The 21,749-nt window shown below is 42.5% G+C and overlaps 1 protein-coding gene across 7 annotated transcripts in view; it reads right to left on the bottom strand.

The window, feature by feature from the left end:
- Positions 1–9,706: 9,706 nt before the first annotated feature.
- The window catches only part of LOC139558802 (TGF-beta receptor type-2-like), a 58,714-nt gene continuing 46,671 nt past the window's right edge, over positions 9,707–21,749 (bottom strand). For all 7 annotated transcript variants that reach the window (XM_071374237.1, XM_071374242.1, XM_071374239.1 and 4 more), the window contains 2 exons: positions 11,199–11,323; positions 9,707–10,858 (listed from right to left, as the gene is read on the bottom strand). In XM_071374237.1, the coding sequence (XP_071230338.1) occupies positions 10,667–10,858; positions 11,199–11,323 (317 nt within the window). In that variant the 3' untranslated portion in view covers positions 9,707–10,666. The remainder of the gene's footprint in view (positions 10,859–11,198; positions 11,324–21,749) is intronic.

The raw sequence follows: 21,749 nt of genomic DNA on the forward strand, positions 1-21,749 counted from the left end.
CTGGCTGCTAGGCAGTGAATTCCCCAGTGACTATGCGTCTGTGACACGAGAACGCAGTGGCCGAAAGTGATAACATGATACCATTCACTCACAGCAGTGCTGCTGTGTCACCTGCTTGTAGACTATGGGTGCATTTAATGAATGATGCAATGACTGTGTTCTTGGTAAGTCCTTCCTCTATTCAAGTCTAAGTGACTGGACAAGCCACAATAACTTGATAGTCCACACAGACAGAGGAAGTGGGGGCAGCACTCTCTCTCTTCTTCTCCTTCATCCCTCCATCCTCTGACCCCATTCAAACAAAGAGACATGTCTAAAACGAAGAACTGGGCTTATGGCTCTTAATGCTGTAGAATCATCTATTTCGCATCTCTGTTTCTCCTGGGTTCGGGCTGACTGGGAGTCTTATCCTAATGGCAAATCAACTAATTTACGAAATGGAGCTTTTCTACTTAACTTACTGTGCACTGCTACAGCAGCACAAGCCTGAGGCAATGCCTAGAAGAGCATCATCTGAACATCATATGATCCTATAGCTATGGGGAGATAATTATTTGATTAATTATCACCTTATTTCTAAACGCTCTTGCCTAGTTAAAATATTAGAGTGATTAATTCTCAGCTAAGATCTTTATTATCTTTTAAATGTATTCTAAATGTACAGTATCAGTCTACATTGTAGAATAATAGTGAAGACATCAAAACTATGAAATAATACATATGGAATCATGTAGTAAAAGTGTTAAACAAATCAAAATATATTTTACATTTGAAATTCTTCAAAGTTGCCACCCTTTACCTTGATGACAGCTTTGCACACTCTTGGCATTCTCTCAACCAGCTTCATGAGGTAGTCACCTGGAATGCATTTCAATTAACAGGTGTGCCTTGAAAAAAGTACATTTCATGTGTTTGAGGCAATAAGTTGTGTTGTGACAAGGTATGGGTGGTATACAGAAGATAGACATATTTGGTAAAAGACCAAGTCCATGTTATGGCTCAAATAAGCAAAGATAAACGACAGTCCATCATTACTTTAAGACATGAAGGTCAGTCAATGCAGAACATTTCAAGAACTTTGAAAGTTTCTTCAAGTGCGCAAAAACCATCAAGCGCTATGATGATGAGGACCGCCACAGGAAAGGAAGACCCAGAATTACCTCTGCCATAGAGGATAACTTCATTAGAGTTACCAGCCTCAGAAATTGCAGCCTAAATAAATTCTTCCCAGAGCTCAAGTAACAGACATCAACAGTTCAAAGGAGACTGCGTGAATCAGGCCTTCATTTTACCAGGCAAGTCAGTTAAGAACAAATTCTTATTTTCAATGATGGCCTAGAAACAGTGGGTTAACTGCCTTGTTCAGGGGGCAGAAAGACAGATTTTATACCTAGTCAGTTCAGGGATTTGAACTTGCAACCTTTCGGTTACAAGCCCAACGCTCTAACCACTAGGCTACCCTGCAGCCCCTCATGGTCAAATTGCTGCAAAGAAACCACTACTAAAGGACACCAATAAGAAGAAGAGACTTGCTTGGGCCAAGACACACGAGCAATGGACATTAGACCGGAGGAAATCTGTCCTTTGGTCTGATGAGTCCAAATTTGAGATTTTTGGTTCCAACCGCCGGGTCTTTGTGAGACGCACAGTAGGTGAACGGATAATCTCTGCATGTGTGGTTCCCACCGTCAAGCAGGGAGGAGGAGGTGTTATGGTGTGGGGGCACTTTGCTGGTGACACTGTCTGTGATTTATTTAGAATTCAAGGCACACTTAACCAACATGACTACCACAGCATTCTGAAGCGATACGCTATCCCATCTGGTTTGCAGTGGGACTATCATTTATTTTTCAACAGGAAAATGACTCAACACACCTCCAGGTTCTGTAAGGGCTATTTGACCAAGAAGGAAAGAGATGGAGTGCTGCATCAGATGACCTGGCCTCCATAATCACCCGACCCCAACCCAATTGAGATGATTTGGGATGAGTTGGACTGCAGAGCGAAGGAAAAGCAGCCAACAAGTGCTCAGCATATGTGGGAACTTCTTCAAGACTGTTGGAAAAGCATTCCAGGTGAAGCTGGTTGAGAGAATGCCAAGAGTGTGCAAAGCTGTCATCAAGGCAAAGGGTGGCTACTTTGAAGAATCTCAAATCTCAAATATATTTTGATTTGGTTAACACCATTTTGATTACTACATGATTCCATATGTTTTATTTCATAGTTTTGATGTATTCACTATTATTCTACAATGTAGAAAATAGTCAAAAATAAAGAAAAGCCCTTGAATAAGTTGGTGTCCAAACTTTTGATTGGTACTGTACATCAGTCGGGTTTTATACCAGGTCATGGCACTATCTCTGCTGCTAGTTGTAAATTATGTGGTTAACTGTATGGATAAAAGGCAACATTGTGCTGCCTTCTTCATTGACCTGTCAAAGTATTTTGATAGTGTTGATCACTCACTGCTAACTCAATTGGCCTAGACCAGGCTGCATGTAACTACTTGAAAAATTACTTGACAGATAAAACTCAATGTGTATCTACTGGTGGTGTTAAATCAGGTTTCCTGGATATTACGAAAGGTGTCCCGCAGGGGTCGATTCGTCCTGTACTTTTTACTGTTTACATGAACAATATCGACTTGTCTGTGACAAATTGTATCTTGCAGTTGTATGCCGATAATACTGTTGTGTGCTAATGCCTCCAGGGTTGACCAGGCTCTATCTGAACTACAGTCTGCCTTAATTGTATTACAGAACAACTTTATTGACCTGAAATGAGTATTGAATGCAAGTAAAACTAAGTATATGTTGTTCTCTCGAGCACATAAAAATAACTCTGATGATTTAAGCACACAGTGCATTCGGAAATTATTCAGAACCCTTCCCTTTTTCTACATTTTGTTACGTTACAGCCTTATTCTACAATTTATAAAATAAAATATGTTCCTCATCAATCTACATGCATTACTCCATAATGACAAAGCGAAAACAGGTTTTTAGAAATGTTTGCAAATTTCTTACAAATAAAAAACCTAAACACCTTATTTACAAAAGGAATGGTACCAAAACATTTCTGCAGCATTGTGTCACGTCCTGACCTTAGTTCCTTTTTTATGTCTCTATTTTGGTTTGGTCAAGGCGTGAGTTGGGGTGGGCATTCTATGTGTTTCATTTTATGTTTTGTATTTCTATGTGTTTGGCCTGGTATGGTTCCCAATCAGAGGCAGCTGTCTATCGTTGTCTCTGATTGAGAACCATATTTAGGTAGCCTTTTCCCACCTGGTGTTTGTGGGTAGTTGTTTCCTGTTTTGTGTTGTGTCACCTTTCAGGACTGTTTCGATTTTCGTTGTTTCACTTTTGTTATTTTGTATTTAGTGTTCAGTTATAATAAATTTAACATGGACACGTACCACGCTGCATTTTGGTCCGATCTTTCCTATTCCTCATCCGAGGAGGACGTCGATCGTTACACATTGACAGTCCCCAAGAACACAGTGGCCTCCAGTTTGGAACCACCAAGACTCTTCCTAGAGCTGGCCACCTAGCCAAACTGAGCAATCGGGGGAGAAGGGCCTTGGTCAGGGAGGTCACCAAGAACCCGATGGTCACTCTGACAGAGCTCCAGAGTTCTTCTGTGGAGATGGGAGAACCTTCAAAAAGGACAACCATCTCTGCAGCACTCCACCAATCAGGCCTTTATGGTAAGAGCGGCCAGAAGGAAGCCACTTCTCAGTGAAGGGCACATGACAGCCCGCTTGGAGTTTCCCAAAAGGCACCTAAAGGACTCTCGGACCATGAGAAACACGATTCTCTGGTCTAATGAAACCAAGATTGAACTCTTTGGCCTGAATGCCAAGCGTCACGTTTGGAGGAAACCAGGCACCATCCCTACGGTGAATCATGGTAGTGGCAGCATCATGCTGTGGGTATGTTATTCAGTGGCAGGGACTGGGAGACTGGTCAGGATCAAGGGAAAGATGAAATTAGGAAAGTGCAGAGAGATCTTTGATGAAAACCTGCTCCAGAGCACTCAGGACCTCAGACTGGGGCGACGGTTCACCTTCCAACAGGACAACGACCCTAAGCACACAGTCAAGACAACGCAGGAGTGGCTTCGGGACAAGTCTCTGAATGTCCTTGTGTGGCCCAGAAAAATCCCGGACTTGAACTCGATCTAACATCTCTGGAGAGACCTGAAAATAGCTGTGCAGTGACGCTCCCCATCCAACCTGACAGAGCTTCAGAGGATTTGCAGAGAAGAATGGGAGAAACTCCCCAAATACAGGTGTGCCAAGCTTGTAGCGTCATACCCAAGAAGACTTGAGGCTGTCATCACTGCCAAAGGTGTTTCAACAAAGTACTGAGTAAAGGGTCTGAATATTTATGTAAATGAGATATTAAAGTTTTTTGTTTTTTATAAATTTGCAAACATTTCTAAAAACCTGTTTTTGCTATGTCATTATGGGATATTGTGTGTAGATTGATGAGTGAACCCCCCAGACCCCTTGAAAAAGTCAAGGGGTCTGAATACTTTCCGAAAGCACTGTATACTTTGGATGGTGACCAAATATCTGGGCATCTGGATAGATGAAATGCTGTCTTTTATAAATCTTAGATGATGGGTTGGTTAAGAAGCTGAGACTAAAAATGGGCTTCTCCGTTAGAAATAGGTCCTGCCACTCACTAAAAAGTAGAAAGCAGATTATTCAGTCGACGTTCTTATCGGTCCTAGACTACGGCGACATCATCTATATGAACGCATGCTGCCACTTCATTGAAGCCGTTAGATGCAGTTTATCATAGCGCACTGTGCTTGATTACGGGCGGAAAAAGTCCCGCTATACCTAACGTCTTTACTAAACATACGTGTTACCACACCCGGTCTCAGGGACGGCTAACTCTGGAAATTCCTTTGGTCTCTCCTGAGTTAGATGAATCCGCTTTTACTTTTCTTGCACCTTATTTGTGGGACAATCTTCAAAAATGTCTTAAGTGTGTTGTTTTGGTGCCTTTAGGGAAATTCAGAAAGCTAATTGAGGACTTTATTACTGATGAGGTGTTTGTTTTGCTTTCTGCTTGCATTTGTGTATTTTCTGTAATGTATGTATGGCTCATCTATAAAATAGACATTAGTCTCAGTAGGACAACCTGATAAAATAAAGGTAAAATATATAAAATATCAGTCTCACTCGTTTTATTGACTGAGCAGCTGAAAGCTGAGTTGATATTCAGTTGTACTGTGCTATAATTATTTGTGTACGTTGTCCTCCCCACTCTTGATCGAGCTTCACTGCGGTTGTTTGTTACTCTCACCAACACATACAGTACATCAGCTTGCTATGACAGATGATGAACAATGAGTTGCCATGGTAACCCCATGTCTGGATGATAGCAGATTTGGCCTTAGCTTGTTTCCCGCTGTGCTTGGCATTACATCAGCAGAAATGTGAAGAAATTGTGTTTTGGCCGAGTGTTTGTTTCCATGCCCTCTCTTGCCACCCACTCAAAGGGTTAATCGGGTTAGTGAACACTGTGATTGGAGGGCTGGGAGTATAGAGTGACGGGTTTCGTATTTCAGCAACTCTTATGCAAAGAGTTATCATGCGTTTATGTGAAATATTATACTGTGCCCGGCAGCAATGTTAAAGGGTAAGTGGAATTGCATGGTGATGTAATACTGAAAAAAAACAGTGTCCCTCTCTGTGTGTGTGTGTGTGTGTGAGTGTGTGTGTACATCAGTAAGTGCCAAAGGGTGCCATTCCAATTATGACTCACCAGGACACAGAATGACTCCAGTGTTTGTTTGGTTGGTCAGTGGCTATGAGTAAGACATTTAGAATTGAAAACGTCTTTCATTTTTCTCTAACTCAGCCCCTACGTTGATACTAATTCATGAGATATATGCAAGTCATGAAAATGCACACAATGCCGTATACAAACAGGATACAGTTATTTTGTTTTCCGGCCAATTAATGAGTCATGTACTACTGTGTTTAAACAACATCTTCTGCTGATGCTTTAGATATTTGGAAATGTCTAATAGGACAACTGTGCCCTCTATTGGGTGAAATACACATTACAAGAAGAATTTCCTCAATCAAATTTCAACATAATGAAATAATTATACTTGCTATGAATATTGCATTGATTAATGTCCTGCATCGATTATTGAATTATATATAAGCACATTTAAAAAAATTATTATTCTCACTATGAAAGTCCTCAGTCAGTGAAGGCTTTGAGTTACTTCAACATGTTTCGTGAATGTGGGGCAGAAAAATGTGTGATGCTGATTGACAAAGTGACACATAAAGTAATACTCATACGATAAAGCATAGGGTGCAAAGAGTATTTAAATTCTTGCTGAATCATCGCATCCAAATGTTTTCCTTCGTTGCTAGGTTGCTATCTTTCATAGTTTGGTTAGGTTTGTTGCAGACACTGGCGCACAGAACTATTTGCGCGTTCGTGGGTCGTCCATTCCGTCAACCCAATATTACCTTGATACAGATCGACTAGCTGTAGGCCTATTTAGCCTAAAATGACCATTGCTTTTGTCTGCTGGCCAGACTACAGACAGCAACGTTTGTGAACACAGCTCTCAAAACAAGGTGCCGGGAGCTCAATAAAGCTGCTCTGAAAATAAAATTCCCTTTGCATGTATCAATGGTTTATGCCGTATTATTTTGGCATTCCTCATTCCGGCACATGTGTTCCTCAAAAAAAATATGTAGCTCGGTTACTCATGCATTTTTGAGTCATTCGTTTTGGCATATGACGTCACGCTATTGAAAAGGTATTTGTTTTGTTAATAGAATTAGTAATTCGAATAATTTAATAGGATCTCTATGGTTTTGTTACTCATAACTCATAACTCAAAACTGCTTGCCTGCCTTACTGGCAGCTGTTCAGACGATTTAGAAAAAGAAAATAGATTGACATAGTATATAAAAAATAAATTAAAAAATAAATGTATATTACCTCACATATGTTTATTTTACATTAGTTAACATGAGTAATAGATAGATATAGATAGGTAAGTTATAGGGTTCAACAATAGTTACTTGCAAACAAACCATAAAAAAAATATATTAAAAAATCATAAAAGGAGCCAAGGAGGCCGAAATGCTAAAATATTAATGAATCTTTTATTTGCCAGTATAAAGTGCAAAACAAAAAGAGAACACTCATTTCGGTTTAGCGCTTGTTTTCACTCTTCACCGACACTTGTTGTATTCTTTAAGTACGGAACTGGCTGATGGACTAAGTAAGGGTTATGGTTACGGTTAAGGGGAAGCTTGGACATAAATAGCTTGCGCTTCATTTTTGATAAATGAACAAGTGAATGAATGAATACTTTATTGTTCCATAGGGAAATGTGTCTGGCAACAACACAGGCATTCAAATTTCCCTACGGGACAATGGAGTGTTCATTCATTCGTTCATTCATTAATTCGTTCATCCATTCATAATTAAGTGCAAGCTATTTAAGTCCAACCATCTCCTTAACCGTAACTCATATTTAGTCTGTCAGCCAGTTCCATACTAAAAAGAATACAAAGCCCTATAATAAATACAGCATCAAACACCTTTGCTGCAGTAAAGTTAAGACAGTTTCCCATAAAGCATCAATCAACATAGTATCGTCAATAGATCCTATTCTCAGGGCAGCATGCCAACTTTGAGATGTAGTCAGTAACAAGGCTGACACATTCAACAGGTTTCACTGACTCAAAGAAGTCTTCATGTTGGCGGACCAAACCAACACACACGGGTGAGAAGATTTACTTCAGAAATAGTCGGCATCCCAAAGAGCTCTGGTCAACAGTAGTGCACTATATAGGGAATGTGATGCTATTTGGGATGCACCCTGTCCGAAGGAGATGCTTAGCAACTTTCCCAGAACCAGACAGTGAGGGAGTGTACCATTCCAGATGTTATGGCTGTTTTTCTCCCCAGCCAAACAGAATTGTTCTGGGGATCCATGCCAATACTCTGTGGCTCATGAGGTAAAGGGTAAAAGCTTATTTGGATCTGGCACTAAATCAAAGAGGTTTCTCTTTGGTAAGATAAACAAATGTTTTTGTCAGTGGGAAAAACATCCTCTTTAGTCTTTTAGTGGCTCAGACTGTATTTTTAGGCTCCAGAGAGGATTGTGTTCACCTGCCTCAGTGCCACAGCATATTTAGCATAGCATACATTATTTTGATATTGAAAAATGCATGCTAAACTTACGTTTGGGTTCCATCTGGCCCATTCTTAATGAAAAACAGTTAATCATTTGTCATCTGTGTATAGCCTCAGGCTTAGTCCAGACTCCAATTTGTAATGTCTGTAGTTTCGCCCACACTGTGACAGTGCCAGAGGTGCTATATAACATTCACAGAAACACACCCAATAAACAGAGGGTCTAGGAATAGAAATGTTCTTCTGAGACCCTCCAACTGCATTCCCACTGAGCACAGACGTCAATTCAACGTCTATTCCACATTGGTTCAATGTTTCGTCATTGAAATGACGTGGATACAACGTTGATTCAACCAGTGTGTGTCCAGTCAGTTCATTTCACAGCTCTATACATTTTTCAGTAGGCCTTTTACTCAGCCTGGATGTAAATGTATTTTGGAGGGAGAATTTAGCCTGGCCTCCATTTATATAGCTTAAATATAATATGACTGCACTTCAAAGCTACGAGTTCTCACTTGCCAATTTCTAATTGATAGCTTGAGAGCAGAGGCTTCTAACCTTGAATTTAGCAAGGCGGCGGCTGCGAACACACCCCACCCTCCGCCTCTTCGTTGGTGCTATAGCAGATCATTCACGTGCATTCCCCAATTAGAGATGATTTGTAGGGGAGTCCGGGCAGCGAGCTCCTTGTTGGCGGTTCGTGTCTTGGCAGGGGAGCTTGTTTTCAACCGCGTTGCTAGGGGACGCGGGGAACAGCAGACATAGGTTAGGTTAAACCAGGGCAGTTGCTGCGGAGGCCCAGGCAGAGACAGACCTGCACTGTCTGACGGAGTCTATCGGCCGGGAACGGGATCAAGGGTCAAAGGTCTGTCAACGCTAGGACGGTTTCAGTGCTCTAAACCTGCTCTAACCTAACAAACAGCTCACAAACACCAAGGAGTCACGGATGAGGATAAGGAACTGTCTGTCACACATTCACAGTGTGGTTCTATAGAGGTGCAGACATGTTATTTTATATGAAGTGAAAGGCAATGTAGTTTAAACATTGAATTGGAGGTCACCTGTTGAAATGTGCTTTGGCAATATTCAAGTACCAGCATACAGCCTCCAAAACATGTCCTGATATGACCTAAAGGTTGAGTCAAACTGAGAGAGCCTTGTGTTATAGTCTACTAAACCAGTGACAGCATTGGAAACTCTGACGAGAAGGAAATAGAACTCCACTTCAGAGTGGCAGTGAAATGAACTAACATATTACTGTAATGTGGTTTGACCGAATATCCTGTCCGGCAGTAGTACACACATTGGAGTAGTCTGCACACTGTGAGCCTTCAACACTGTGGGTAGAGATCAAGCTGAAGACACTGTATCCCTTTTGCTAAAGGAGAATGGACATGCACTACCTGAGGTTATTCAATCAAACCGCAGACCTAAAGTTAGGTCGAGGTGAATGACCGACGGCAAGAAAAAGAGAAACATTTAATCCTGCGCCAAGAAAATGAAAAGACGCCATCTTTAAAAGAGCAGAATACTGAAAATCTTTAATTAAGGCTTTTAATGTTATACATAGACAGGGTTTAGAGATCTTTAATTGAGAAAGGATCAAGTTCCCTTCCTTGTCATTATATTTCAATGTCTCGTATCAGTCACTGCGGGGCTGAAACTACATGTAAAGTACTTCCGGTTGTCCTTTTGTTATGATATCTGTATTCCCTTTATCATTCTCCGTTGATTAAATACACTTTCTTTTATAGCTCTGAGTAAAATATCTATATTCCCCTTTTTCTCATCCAGGGCTGAATTCAGTCTTTCGTTTACAGTTCATAGTCCTTGGGATATGATATCAGCATTCCCCTGGGCTTATTGGCCTGGAATCATTTTCGATTTCATAGCTCGGTCCTTTTATCATTTCCAGAAATGAAACGTTCACCGTGCTTTTTTTATATTGCGCCATCCTCCAGTCCCTTTTGTCATCCAATGCCACCTTTACAAATGTAAAAAAACACCCAGTCGAAAACTGGCTAAAATGTTATTAGTGTTACCAGTATTGACTGCTCTCTTACTTTCCCACATTGGTAACCCTCTTTCCTATAACTGCACTGTATTGTCATCATGAATATACAGTAACGGAATATACACAATTTGGTATGCATAGCTATTAATAAAGTGCAAACAGTATTTAGTTACGAAGGCTGTATATTTTCCCCAGTCCAGTCATGGCTTGATCCGTCTTTGGAGCAACTGCTGTAAATCTTTAAAAACACCATCACTTCCTTTCTGATTGGTTTGTTCAGTCGTGTTACCTTTTACATGCATGACACATCACATCCAATCTGTTTGCTCCTTGGAGTCACAAGCAGGACAAATACACAGAGCACATACACAGACTCTCCACTTGAATCTCTCTCAGCTGCTTGGTCGCTTGTAGTTATCAGCCTCCCCAGCAGGGGGCATTGTAGTTTGAGGCATACTTCCTACTTCTCAATCTCTTCGATCTCCGTCACAGAGACGTCCTGGGGGATCTTCTCCTCGGAATTGCTGCGTCCAGACAGCTTGTCTGGGTGCTCCATGTCGTTGAAGCGTTCGGCCACACACTGAGCAGTCAGCCTGGCCTCGGGGTCGTGGTCCCAGCACTCGTCTATGGTGCCGCACACCACCTGGATGCCCTGAGAGAGGCGCAGTGGAGCACAGAGACACACAGTCAGCAGCAGTAGACAGATACTGGAATAGAAGTTGGCCCTAATCACAGATCTAAGATCAGATTATACTATGAAAAAAATTGCTGAACCTGTATTTGTGATTGGGGCAACTTCAACCTAATCCTCGTTATTGTTAAAAAAAAAGAAAGAAGAATGCGCAAGTAAATGATCTAATAATTATTCTGCGCATGTGTGCATTATGCACCTGCAGTATGTGCGTGTGTGTGTTTGTGTGTGTGTATTTAGTCCTATGTGTGTGTAAGGATGCATCAGTGAGTGCATAATGAAAGCAGGCCTTGTTACTTACTGGGTGGTTAATCCAGCTGCTGGGGATCTCTGGCCTCCCTCTGTCTCTGAGAACGCTGTCCTTCATACTCTCCACACACGGGTGCTCCCTCACCTTACCGAAGGGCGGCTCGTAGTCCTTCACCTCTGTACACAAACACACACAGAGCTGTACATTTAAGACATGAGCCAGAGAGATACAGATGTCAAAAAATATGATACAGGTTACTAGAGGTAGGTTCAGAAACATACACACACAGAGCCATGTATTGTTTTGTTTATATTCAAATGTAGCTCTACCTTCACTATATGATTTTCCATGAAAGTAGACAATAAAGTTTGTATACGCAAACAGAAACAGAGAGACACAGACGTCCAAAGGATACATATGTTAAAGGTTTATAGGATGAGGGGCCAGGGAAAACCTGCCGGAGAAAAACAGTCAATATTATTGCATTTGGTCTCGGTGAGAATGTGCTTGAAACAACTCACCAACTCAGCGTTGGCTCAGTGTCAGCTATCTTATAACGCGGCATCCAAGTTACTCGTCAAGCCCTATGCCGGAATAAAGTTTACTCAGGCAGAATACTAAAAGAGTTGGCTTGGGATGATGCAGAGAACTATTTATCTTCAGATAGATCTGATCTGTCCTTTGGGTAGAGGCAACAAATCAAACTCAAGTGTACTATGAAGAGTGAAGCTCTTGTATAAAAAACATTTGTCTCAGAAAGTCCAAAGCGGGTAATTAAAGTAGTCTGACGGAAACTGTGTGAGAACCCGAGCGCTGAAATGGAACTAAGAGTCACTTTCCAGGAGATTTCCGACGATAAAAAAAATGGTATGCGAGTAAGTCAATTATCCTCAATAGCGCCATATTGCAAAAACATTCCCGTACAATGACATGGAACCGTCGTGAGACGGAGCCAACTGAAAACAACACGGTTATTCCGGGGGCAAAGGCACTGTGGTATTAAGAAATATTTCCACAATGAATACCTGTACTGTGACTATTGTTTCACTTTTGCATTAGTTTAGTAATGCCATTGTGAACGGAACGAAGACATGGAAATGCAGTAGTATATGGATCATAATGAAAACCTTTCCCATCTCTTAACACAATCCCACAAGCAATCAAACCAATGATGAGTTGACCTGTTAAGAAACTGAAAGGCCCAGTGCAGACAAAAACGTGATTTCCTGTGTTTTATATATATTTCCACACTATGAGGTTGGAATAATACTGTGAAATTGTGAAAATTATGATAATGTCCTTTTAGTGTAAGAGCTGTTTCTCCTGAAATGTCTGCCTGTTTTGGTCAGATAGAGCTTTGGTCAGCTATTTTGGTTTCTTTTTGACCATTTAAATTGAAAACAATCACAGAGAGACACAGACGTCCAAAAGATACATATGTTAAAGGTTTATAGGATGAGGGGCCAGGGAAAACCTGCCGGAGAAAAACAGTCAATATTATTGCATTTGGTCTCGGTGAGAATGTGCTTGAAACAACTCACCAACTCAGCGTTGGCTCAGTGTCAGCTGAGCCATTTCAGCTTGTTAAGCAGAAATGATTTGATATTGAGATAAAAATTGCTGCATTGGCCCTTTAAAGCTGGTGAGCTGTTTCCCTGTACAGTTCTGTAATACTGTTCAATTCTGAGTGAATTCTGTCTGACAGTTGAGAAACGGGCGATCCCTGCCCAGAAGAGAGGCCGCACAGGAAGTCCAGATGCACACAGACAGGAATTGGACGCTAGGTCACGGCTTGGGCCAACAGCTGACTCCACAGGCATGAGCATCCTGTTTTGACAAGAAGATTTCCCTCGTTTCAGTGTTTAAGAGAAATACACCCATCCACCCGCCCGCCCATCTGTCATTATTCAAGCGAGTAAAGCAATAACGTTAGAGGATCTGGGTACTGTAACGAGAGCACAAGTGGGAGCCAATTTCTAAAACAATTGTGAAATTTTGTTTATCGTCTTAATTCTAAAACAGTAGCTCCCACAATATGCCATAGGAATCGCTAAGTCCACACCCTTTATCTGGGTAGCCGGAGAGTAGAGCATTGCAATAGTCTAATGCTTTTGTCACATCTAGATTAGACTATCTCGATGCTCTATTTTCCGGCTATCCGGATAAAGCACTAAATACACTTCAGTTCGTGCTAAATACGGCTGCTAGAATCTTGACTAGAACCCAAAAAAGTTTATTATATTACTCCCTACACTGGCTTCCTGTTAAGGCTAGGGCTGATTTCAAGGTTTTACTGCTAACCTACAAAGCATTGCATGGACTTGCTCCTACCTATCTCTCCGATTTGGTCCTGCCCCTACATACCTACACGTACGCTACGGTCACAAGACGCAGGCCCTAGAATTTCTAAACAAACAGCTGGAGGCAGGGCTTTCTCCTATAGAGCTACATTTTTATGGAATGGTCTGCCAATCCATGTGAGAGACAAAGACTCGGTCTCGACCTTTAAGTCTTTACTGAAAACTCATCTCTTCAGTGGGTCCTATGATTGAGTGTAATCTGGCCCAGGGGTGCGAAGGTGAACGGCAAGGCACTGGAGCGACGAAACGCCCTTGCTGTCTCTGCCTGGCCGGCTCCCCTCTCTCCACTGGGATTCTCTGCCTCTGACCCTAGTATGGGGGCTGAGTCACTGGCTTACTAGTGCTCTTCCATGCCGTCCCTAGAAGGGGTGCGACACGTCGTGCCAGGTTTTTTTCCCTCTATACTCGGCTTCAGTGGGTTGAGTCACTGACGTGATCTTCTTGTTCGGTTTTGCGCACCCTCAGGCTCGTGCGGTGGAGGAGATCTTCGTGGTCTGGTGATCTCCCTCTAGTGGTGTGGGGGCTGCTTTGGCAAAGTGAGCGGGGTTATATCCCGCCTGGTTGGCCCCATCGGACAGGCCCCCCCCCCTTGTCTCAGCCTCCAGTATCTATGCTGCAATAGTCTATGTGCTGCGTGGCTAGGGTCAGTCTGTCCTATCTGGTGAAATTCTCCTGTCTTATCTGGTGTCCTATGTGACCTTAAGTATGCTCCCTCTAATTCTCTAAATCTCCCTATTGACATGAATGTGGCGTCATATAAAAGAAGAGGTTGTGCTCTTTAAAAGTACGTTAACTCGTACTTGTCATGTGTTCTTTGTTTTTGAGCTATGTCTGTTTGTTTGAAACGTGTGAGAAAATGAGTTGTATCTCGAAAATTCTCCGCAAACTACAGCAGCATTCTAGAATTCTATTGGGGTCTAAAGGGTTAAAGCATATCACTTTCCTATTGACTCACATACCTGTATTAGAACTGTTAAGAACGCCGTTGATGATAACTGACATATTGTCTGTATCACTCTATCACTGTGAGTTGTCATAGGACATGAGAAAAGTCTGAAATAGTCTCAACAAGTGAATCAGGAAAATATCTCAACATTCCCGCTCTGGTATTTCCCACTGACTTCCTTTTGCTGGTTTGCAATGTTAATACAGTACATTTTTGGCAGCTCAGACATGTTTCCATAGGTTTAGACTCATGGCCAGACTGTTATGTCTTTATTCGATCTCATCACCACACTGCCTCTCTCTCCCTCATGCTATTAACCATCAGGTCTCAGTCTGGTTTCCTGGTTCAGAGCCTGACCTGTTTAAGTTACTGTGCGGCCCCAGTCATATGTTTGTTACTATGGCTCATTCTAGAGACTCCTGTTCAAACTGTACCCTGTGGTTGAGCAAGCATGCCACCACCTGAGTATATCTGAATAACCTGAGTATATCTGCACAACCTGAGTATATCTGAACCACCTGAGTATATCTGAACCACCTGAGTATATCTGAACCACCTGAGTATATCTGAACCACCTGAGTATATCTGAACCACCTGAGTATATCTGAACCACCTGAGTATATCTGAACCACCTGAGTATATCTGAACCACCTGAGTATATCTGAACCACCTGAGTATATCTGAAGCACCTGAGTATATCTGAACCACCTGAGTATATCTGAACCACCTGAGTATATCTGAACCACCTGAGTATATCTGAACCACCTGAGTATATCTGAAGCACCTGAGTATATCTGAACCACCTGAGTATATCTGAACCACCTGAGTATATCTGAACCACCTGAGTATATCTGAACCACCTGAGTATATCTGAAGCACCTGAGTATATCTGAACCACCTTATTACAATGCCTTGCAAAAGTATTCATCCCCCTTGGCCTTTTCCTATTTTGTTGCATTAGAACCTGTAATTTAAATATATTTTTATTTGGATTTCATGTAATGGACATACAAAAATAGTCCAAATTGGTGAAGTGAAATGAAAAAAATAATAAGTGGTGCGTGCATATGTATTCACCCCTTTGCTATGAAGCCCCTAAATAAGATCTGGTGCAACCAATTACCTTCAGAAGTCACATAATTAGTTAAATAAAGTCCACCTGTGTGCAATCTAAGTGTCACATGATCTGTCACATGATCTCATTACATATACACCTGTTCTGAAAGGCACCAGAGTCTGCAACACCACCAAGCAAGTGGCACCATGAAGACCAAGGAGCTCTCCAAACAGGTCAGGGACAAAGTTGTGGAGAAGTACAGATCAGGGTTGGGTTATAAAAAAAGATCAGAAACTTTGAACATCCCACGGAACACCATTAAATCCATTATTACATTTTTTTAAGAATATGGCACCACAACAAACCTGCCAAGAGAGGGCCACCCACCAAAACTCACAGACCAGGCAAGGAGGGCATTAATCAGAGAGGCAAGAAAGACACCAAAGATAACCCTGAAGGAGCTGCAAAGCTCCACCGCGGAGATTGGAGTATCTGTCCATAGGACCACTTTAAGCCGTACACTCCACAGAGCTGGGCTTTATGGAAGAGTGGCCAGAAAAAATACATTGCTTAACTAAAAAATAAGCAAACACGTTTGGTGTCTGCCAGAAGGAATGTGGGAGACTCCCCAAACATATGGAAGAAGGTACTCTGGTCAGATGAGACTAAAATTGAGTTTTTTGGCCATCAAGGAAAACGCTATGTCTGGCGCAAACCCAACACCTCTCATCACCCCGAGAATACCATCCCCACAGCGAAGCATGGTGGTGGCAGCATCATGCTGTGGGGATGTTTTTCATCGGCAGGGACTGGGAAACTGGTCAGAATTGAAGGAATGATGGATGGCGCTAAATACAGGGAAATTCTTGAGGGAAACCTGTTTCAGTCTTCAAGAGATTTGAGACTGGGACGGAGGTTCACCTTCCAGCAGGACAATGACCCTAAGCATACTGCTAAAGTAACACTCAAGTGGTTTAAGGGGAAACATTTAAATGTCTTGGAATGACCTAGTCAAAGGCCCGACCTCAATCCAATTGAGAATCTGTGGTATGACTTAAAGATTGATGTACACCAGCAGAACCCATCCGAATTTAAGGAGCTGGAGCAGTTTTGCCTTGATGAATGGGCAAAAATCCCAGTGGCTAGATGAGCCAAGCTTATAGAGACATACCTCAAGAGACTTGCAGCTGTAATTTCTGCAAAAGGTGGCTCTACAAAGTATTGACTTTGGGGGGTGAATAGTTATGCACGCTCAAGTTTTCTTTTTTTTTGGTCTTATTTCTTGTTAGTTTCACAATAAAAAACATTTAGCTTTTTCAAAGTGGTAGGCATGTTGTATAAATCAAATGAAACAAACCCCCCCCAAAAATCTATTTTAATTCCAGGTTGTAAGGCAACAAAATCAGAGAAATGCCAAAGGGGGTGAATACTTTCCCAAGCCAATGTATATCTGAACCACCGGAGTATATCTGAACCACCTGAGTGTATCTGAACCAGAACATGCCAGTTCACATCAAAGTTGAAATAAGATGGAGAAGAGAGAATGACCAATGTAAACCCACAGACATACAGTACCCCTCAGGCACATAGGAATGTGGTATTCATCATACACTACTTTGTTATGGTTAATTTCTTGTGCACTATCTGGTAGATATTAGGATTTCAGTCATCTTAAATAATTCAAGAAAACAGATCCTCATAGAGCTAACAAAAGTCTGCTTCCCAATCTGAAGCCAACACAGCAGCAGGAATCTGTTGGAGATGCTGTAGTCTCAATAAGAGTCACAGCTTGACTATCCAGCTCGACGCTCTCTCCCTCCCTCTTGGAGAACGATAATCTATTCTTTTATACTCCTCTCCTCTGATGGTTTTGATTAAGATGAAAGCGTGTGGCGATGGCTCTGACACTTGTTTTATGTTCCTCACAGGTTGTTAAAGCCCTGGGTGACAGACAGACAGAAAACCAGCCAGCAAGCCAGACAGACAGAAAGACATACCCTTACGGAAAAAAAACATGAATTTCACATGAACACGTGAAGTGTTCCAAAAACACGTTTTCATGTGATCGCATGCTCTTACATGTATGTGAAGTTAAGGTGATAACACGTGACAACGTTTAAAGTAAGATGTGATAACACAAAACTACACGTGAAAAGTGTTCCAAAAACACGTTTTTACATGAGTTCACAGTTTAAATTTCATGTCAAATCATGTGGTTTTTCTGTAAGGGTAAGGACAGACCAAAAAGACAGACAGACAGTTTGCCAGACAGCTAGCCAGACAGACAGACAGCATGGGGCCCATTCAGGCTTGAGGTGAGGCCATGACATCTGGATAGCAGCCGCCCTCCTCTACTCTACTCTAACCCTGTCTTCTCCCTCAGGGGAGTGGAGGCATTTCTCCTACAGTGGGATGGTCAACACCACCGTTCTCCCATTCCTCCCTAACCCCGCCTGGGAACACCCTCCCGTCTTTCCTGCTCCTCATTCCAGCCCTGCAAATTATATGGGAGAGACATTTCGGGAAAAGAGACGGCCCCGGGACGCTGTCTTTTATTACTTTCTTTCAGAGTTTTTCTTTTTACTTGTCCTTACTTTTACTTTAGAGGATAAACTGTGCATTGTGTTGGCTGCTGCTGCCTTCCCTGAGGTCGCGACTGGCCCTGTTGACAGACAGGCACGTTCGTACCGCGTGACAGACAGCGTGACAGATCCCAGATTATACAAAAGGCCCCGAAACTGTGACAAAGTGGCTGACTGACTGCCTGTGTTTATGTGGCAGTCTGCCAGGCAAGGCAGTGAGACGACAGGAACTGTTCTGACATCTGTCTGGCGGTGGCGGCTGAGGCCGACAGACAGGGAAGCCAACGCGGCTTCGCCTCCCAACTCATTATAATGATGCACTGAGAGGTGTCAGTCGGACTGTGTGTGGGGAAGAGGGAAGTGTGTGCGTTTTCTCAGTTGAGAGGAGTTTCATGCCATCAGGTGTGTTCTCAGGTGAGCAGAGTTTTATGCCATCAAGATTGAGTCACCGAGCTGCGATTATAGCATGGGAAGCTTTTATTGAACGGATGACAAGTGGTACAAAAACGCACGTGCTGTGGTTATGCGAGTGCCACTTTCGCTGACATAGATAGAAGATTTGATAAGATAGTCATTCTAACTCCGCAAACATTTTACCCCCAAGGGAATATCCAAACAAACGGTCAGTGCGGGACAGTAACGCTATTACACAAAATAAGGCAGCTTGCTGTATCAAGGTGGGAGACTAGCTAAATGCATGGTGGATGTATGTAATGTAATCATGCGGTGGGGGTGGGGGGGGTATTTATTACTGTAGAGTATATGCTTCAGCACAAGAGACTTCTGAGAGAGAGAGTGGAAGGGAGAGAGACTGTGCCCTAGATAGTGGAGGCCTGAGGACATAGTGACCGACCTGGGTCTGTAAAGAATGTCTACTGCCTTGAAGCTGAAACCAGAGAGAAGTTATTGGAAACAATAACAACTGACTATCTGAATGTTTGGAGCGATAAGTGAATGAATGAATGAGTTCATGAGTGAACGAGCGAGTGAACGAATGAATGAATGAACATAAAAATATAACCATTCATGCGGTTTCTGTGTTGTCCTACTCAGTGGAATGCCTTGCTCTCTTGGACCAATGTAACCATAAGCCACTACACACTTTTGCCAATCATGGGCCTAGATTCCCTTAAAACTCATCATCATCGTCACCACAAATATGCTTTCTACTCCAGCAAGACACCAGCTAGGCTACAGCACATCCTCATGTAAACAAGACCAATATTGCCTCTCCATGGAACTGAATATAGTATTTTCAATATGTGTGTGTGTGTGCATTGCTCATTCCATGCAAAACAGGAAATTAACTATTTTCATTTCAGAGGTGTACCCACAGGGCACACATATTCTTCACCCCCTGCCAATGGAGGAAAAAGTGAGAGGGTCTAACAGGCCCGACCATTCCGCAATGTTGTCCTTGAGAGGGCTTTGGGGCAGCGCTACCGCTCTGACGGTGTAAAAGGGACCACTAGGGACCAAAGGGGAAACAGGAAATGGCCACGCTGGAAGCAGGCGAGTACCAACACTAACATTTGATCGATCAACGTTCTGACACAATGGTCAAACGGGATCACCGGCAAGACAAAATAGACCACAGTGACACAGAGTGGATTGAAAAACAAATTCCTCCTCGTCACATGAAATATGGCCATGTGGCTTGCCGTAGGATGCCCATTAGATAGTCACCCAATTATATTAATTTCTCATATCCTGGCCGTGTTGTTCAGAGAGATGACAAACAGGAAGAAGGGTCATTAGATAAGGGAAGGCTGTTGTTCATTTATGAACTAACTGAGGATGAATTGTGTTTTTGACACAATTTGGTTTCTCTGAAATGGTTCCCACACCACATTTGTTTTATTTTACCCTTATTGTAACAGGTAAGTTGACTGAGAACACATTCTCATTTACAGCAACGACCTGGGGAATAGTTACAGGGGAAGGGAGGGGGGATGAATGAGCCAATTGGAAGCTGGGGATGATTAGGTGGCCATGATGGTATGAGGGCCAGATTACAATAGGTGCAATGGTATTTTTAGTGACCACAGAGAATCAGGACACCCGTTTAACGTCCCATTCGAAAGACAGCACCCTACACAGGGCAATGTTCCCAATAACTGCCCTGGGGGAATTGGGATATTTCTTTGTCTACGTACTCCCCGCCCCTGTTTTGGTAAAAAGCTAAGGGATGGGACTGGAGAAATGTAACGACTCCTAAATTCGTAGAAAGACCTATGGATGCAAGGACTGACCATCCATGATATCAAAATGATAACTTTAACAATTTTTTAGGCTATAGAGTGTTTGTTCACATTAACTTGTTTACAAACATTGGAGTAAAACAAGCTTATATTTTGGCTTTTTGAACTACGCTCATGAGACATTTATAAGTTATATTCTTCAAGAATCCTTGGGTAAAATGGATGTAGCGATTGCTGATTGCCTCTTTAAGCAGTCATGAGTAGTGCTGTGGACATCATGACATTTTGTCAGTCGGTGTTATTCAAGCAAATAACTGCTGGTCTCAAGGTAATTTACCATTAATTAACATAAACAAATGTAGCATCTCCTGGCTTCCACGCACAGCCTACAAGCCTACAGCCTACAAGCCACTGACCTTTGGAGCATCTACATTTTAAAAAGTCTTAATAAATCCATGAAATATAGCCTACACCATCACAATAAATCCCTTATTTATTTTAGACTGGTCTGATATGATATGAAGAAAATGTAGTCTATTTCAGAAGAACAGAATAGCATACTCTGAGTTGTCCTTATGTTAGGCCCTGATCTGGCTATGCCATATGGCTGTGGGCTATACTAGTTCATTTAGCAGACAAGATTTGCTTAGAATTCCGTGGCATTGGCCTGCCGAGTGGTGCAGCGGTCTAAGGCACTGCTTGAGGCGTCACTACAAACCCGGGTTTGATCCCGGGTTGTGTCACAACCGGCCGAGTCCCATAGGGCGGCTCACAATTGGCCCACCGTCGTTTGTGTTAGGGGAGGGTTTGGCCGAGGGGGCTTTACTTGGCTCAGTGCGCTCTAGCGACTCCTTGTGGCGGGCCGGGTGCCTGCAGGCTGACCACGTCGTCAGGTGAACAATGTTTCCTCCGACACATTGGTGCGGCTGGCTTCCAGGGTTAAGGAGCGCGGTTTGGCGGGTCATGTTTCGTAGGACACATGACTCAACCTTCACCTCTCCCGAGCCCGTTGGGGAGTTGTATAAATACAAATCTGTGGCATTATTTTATAGTATGAAGAATACAATATCTCCAAACGATTTGAGGGCGGCTATTCTGTGTTAAGCGGTTAACAAATAAACTGGTACTTCTACATGCTTAATTTAGAGTTATTTTTGTCACTTTAGTTGTGATACAAACGTTGGGGGATATGTTTTGATTTTTTATACATTCTAAGGCTGCACGATGCGATGCTAATGATGATTTGAAAAAAGTTGCACGAAAGACATAAACTCAGCTTTGTTTTTAGCGCAGGCTGTACACACTTCATCAGTTTCTCATTCAAAATTTGACAAGCACTTGATAATGCCTCGAATTTCCCCGCGGAATCCCCTTTGTGTGGCCATAATACCCCCTAAAAAAATCTATGGCTTTTGCGGCCAGTGGGCGTTGGGCCCTTGGGCTGAATATAATAATG

The sequence above is a fragment of the Salvelinus alpinus genome, chromosome 29 (assembly GCF_045679555.1).
Source record: "Salvelinus alpinus chromosome 29, SLU_Salpinus.1, whole genome shotgun sequence".
Taxonomy (NCBI): Eukaryota; Metazoa; Chordata; class Actinopteri; order Salmoniformes; family Salmonidae; genus Salvelinus; species Salvelinus alpinus.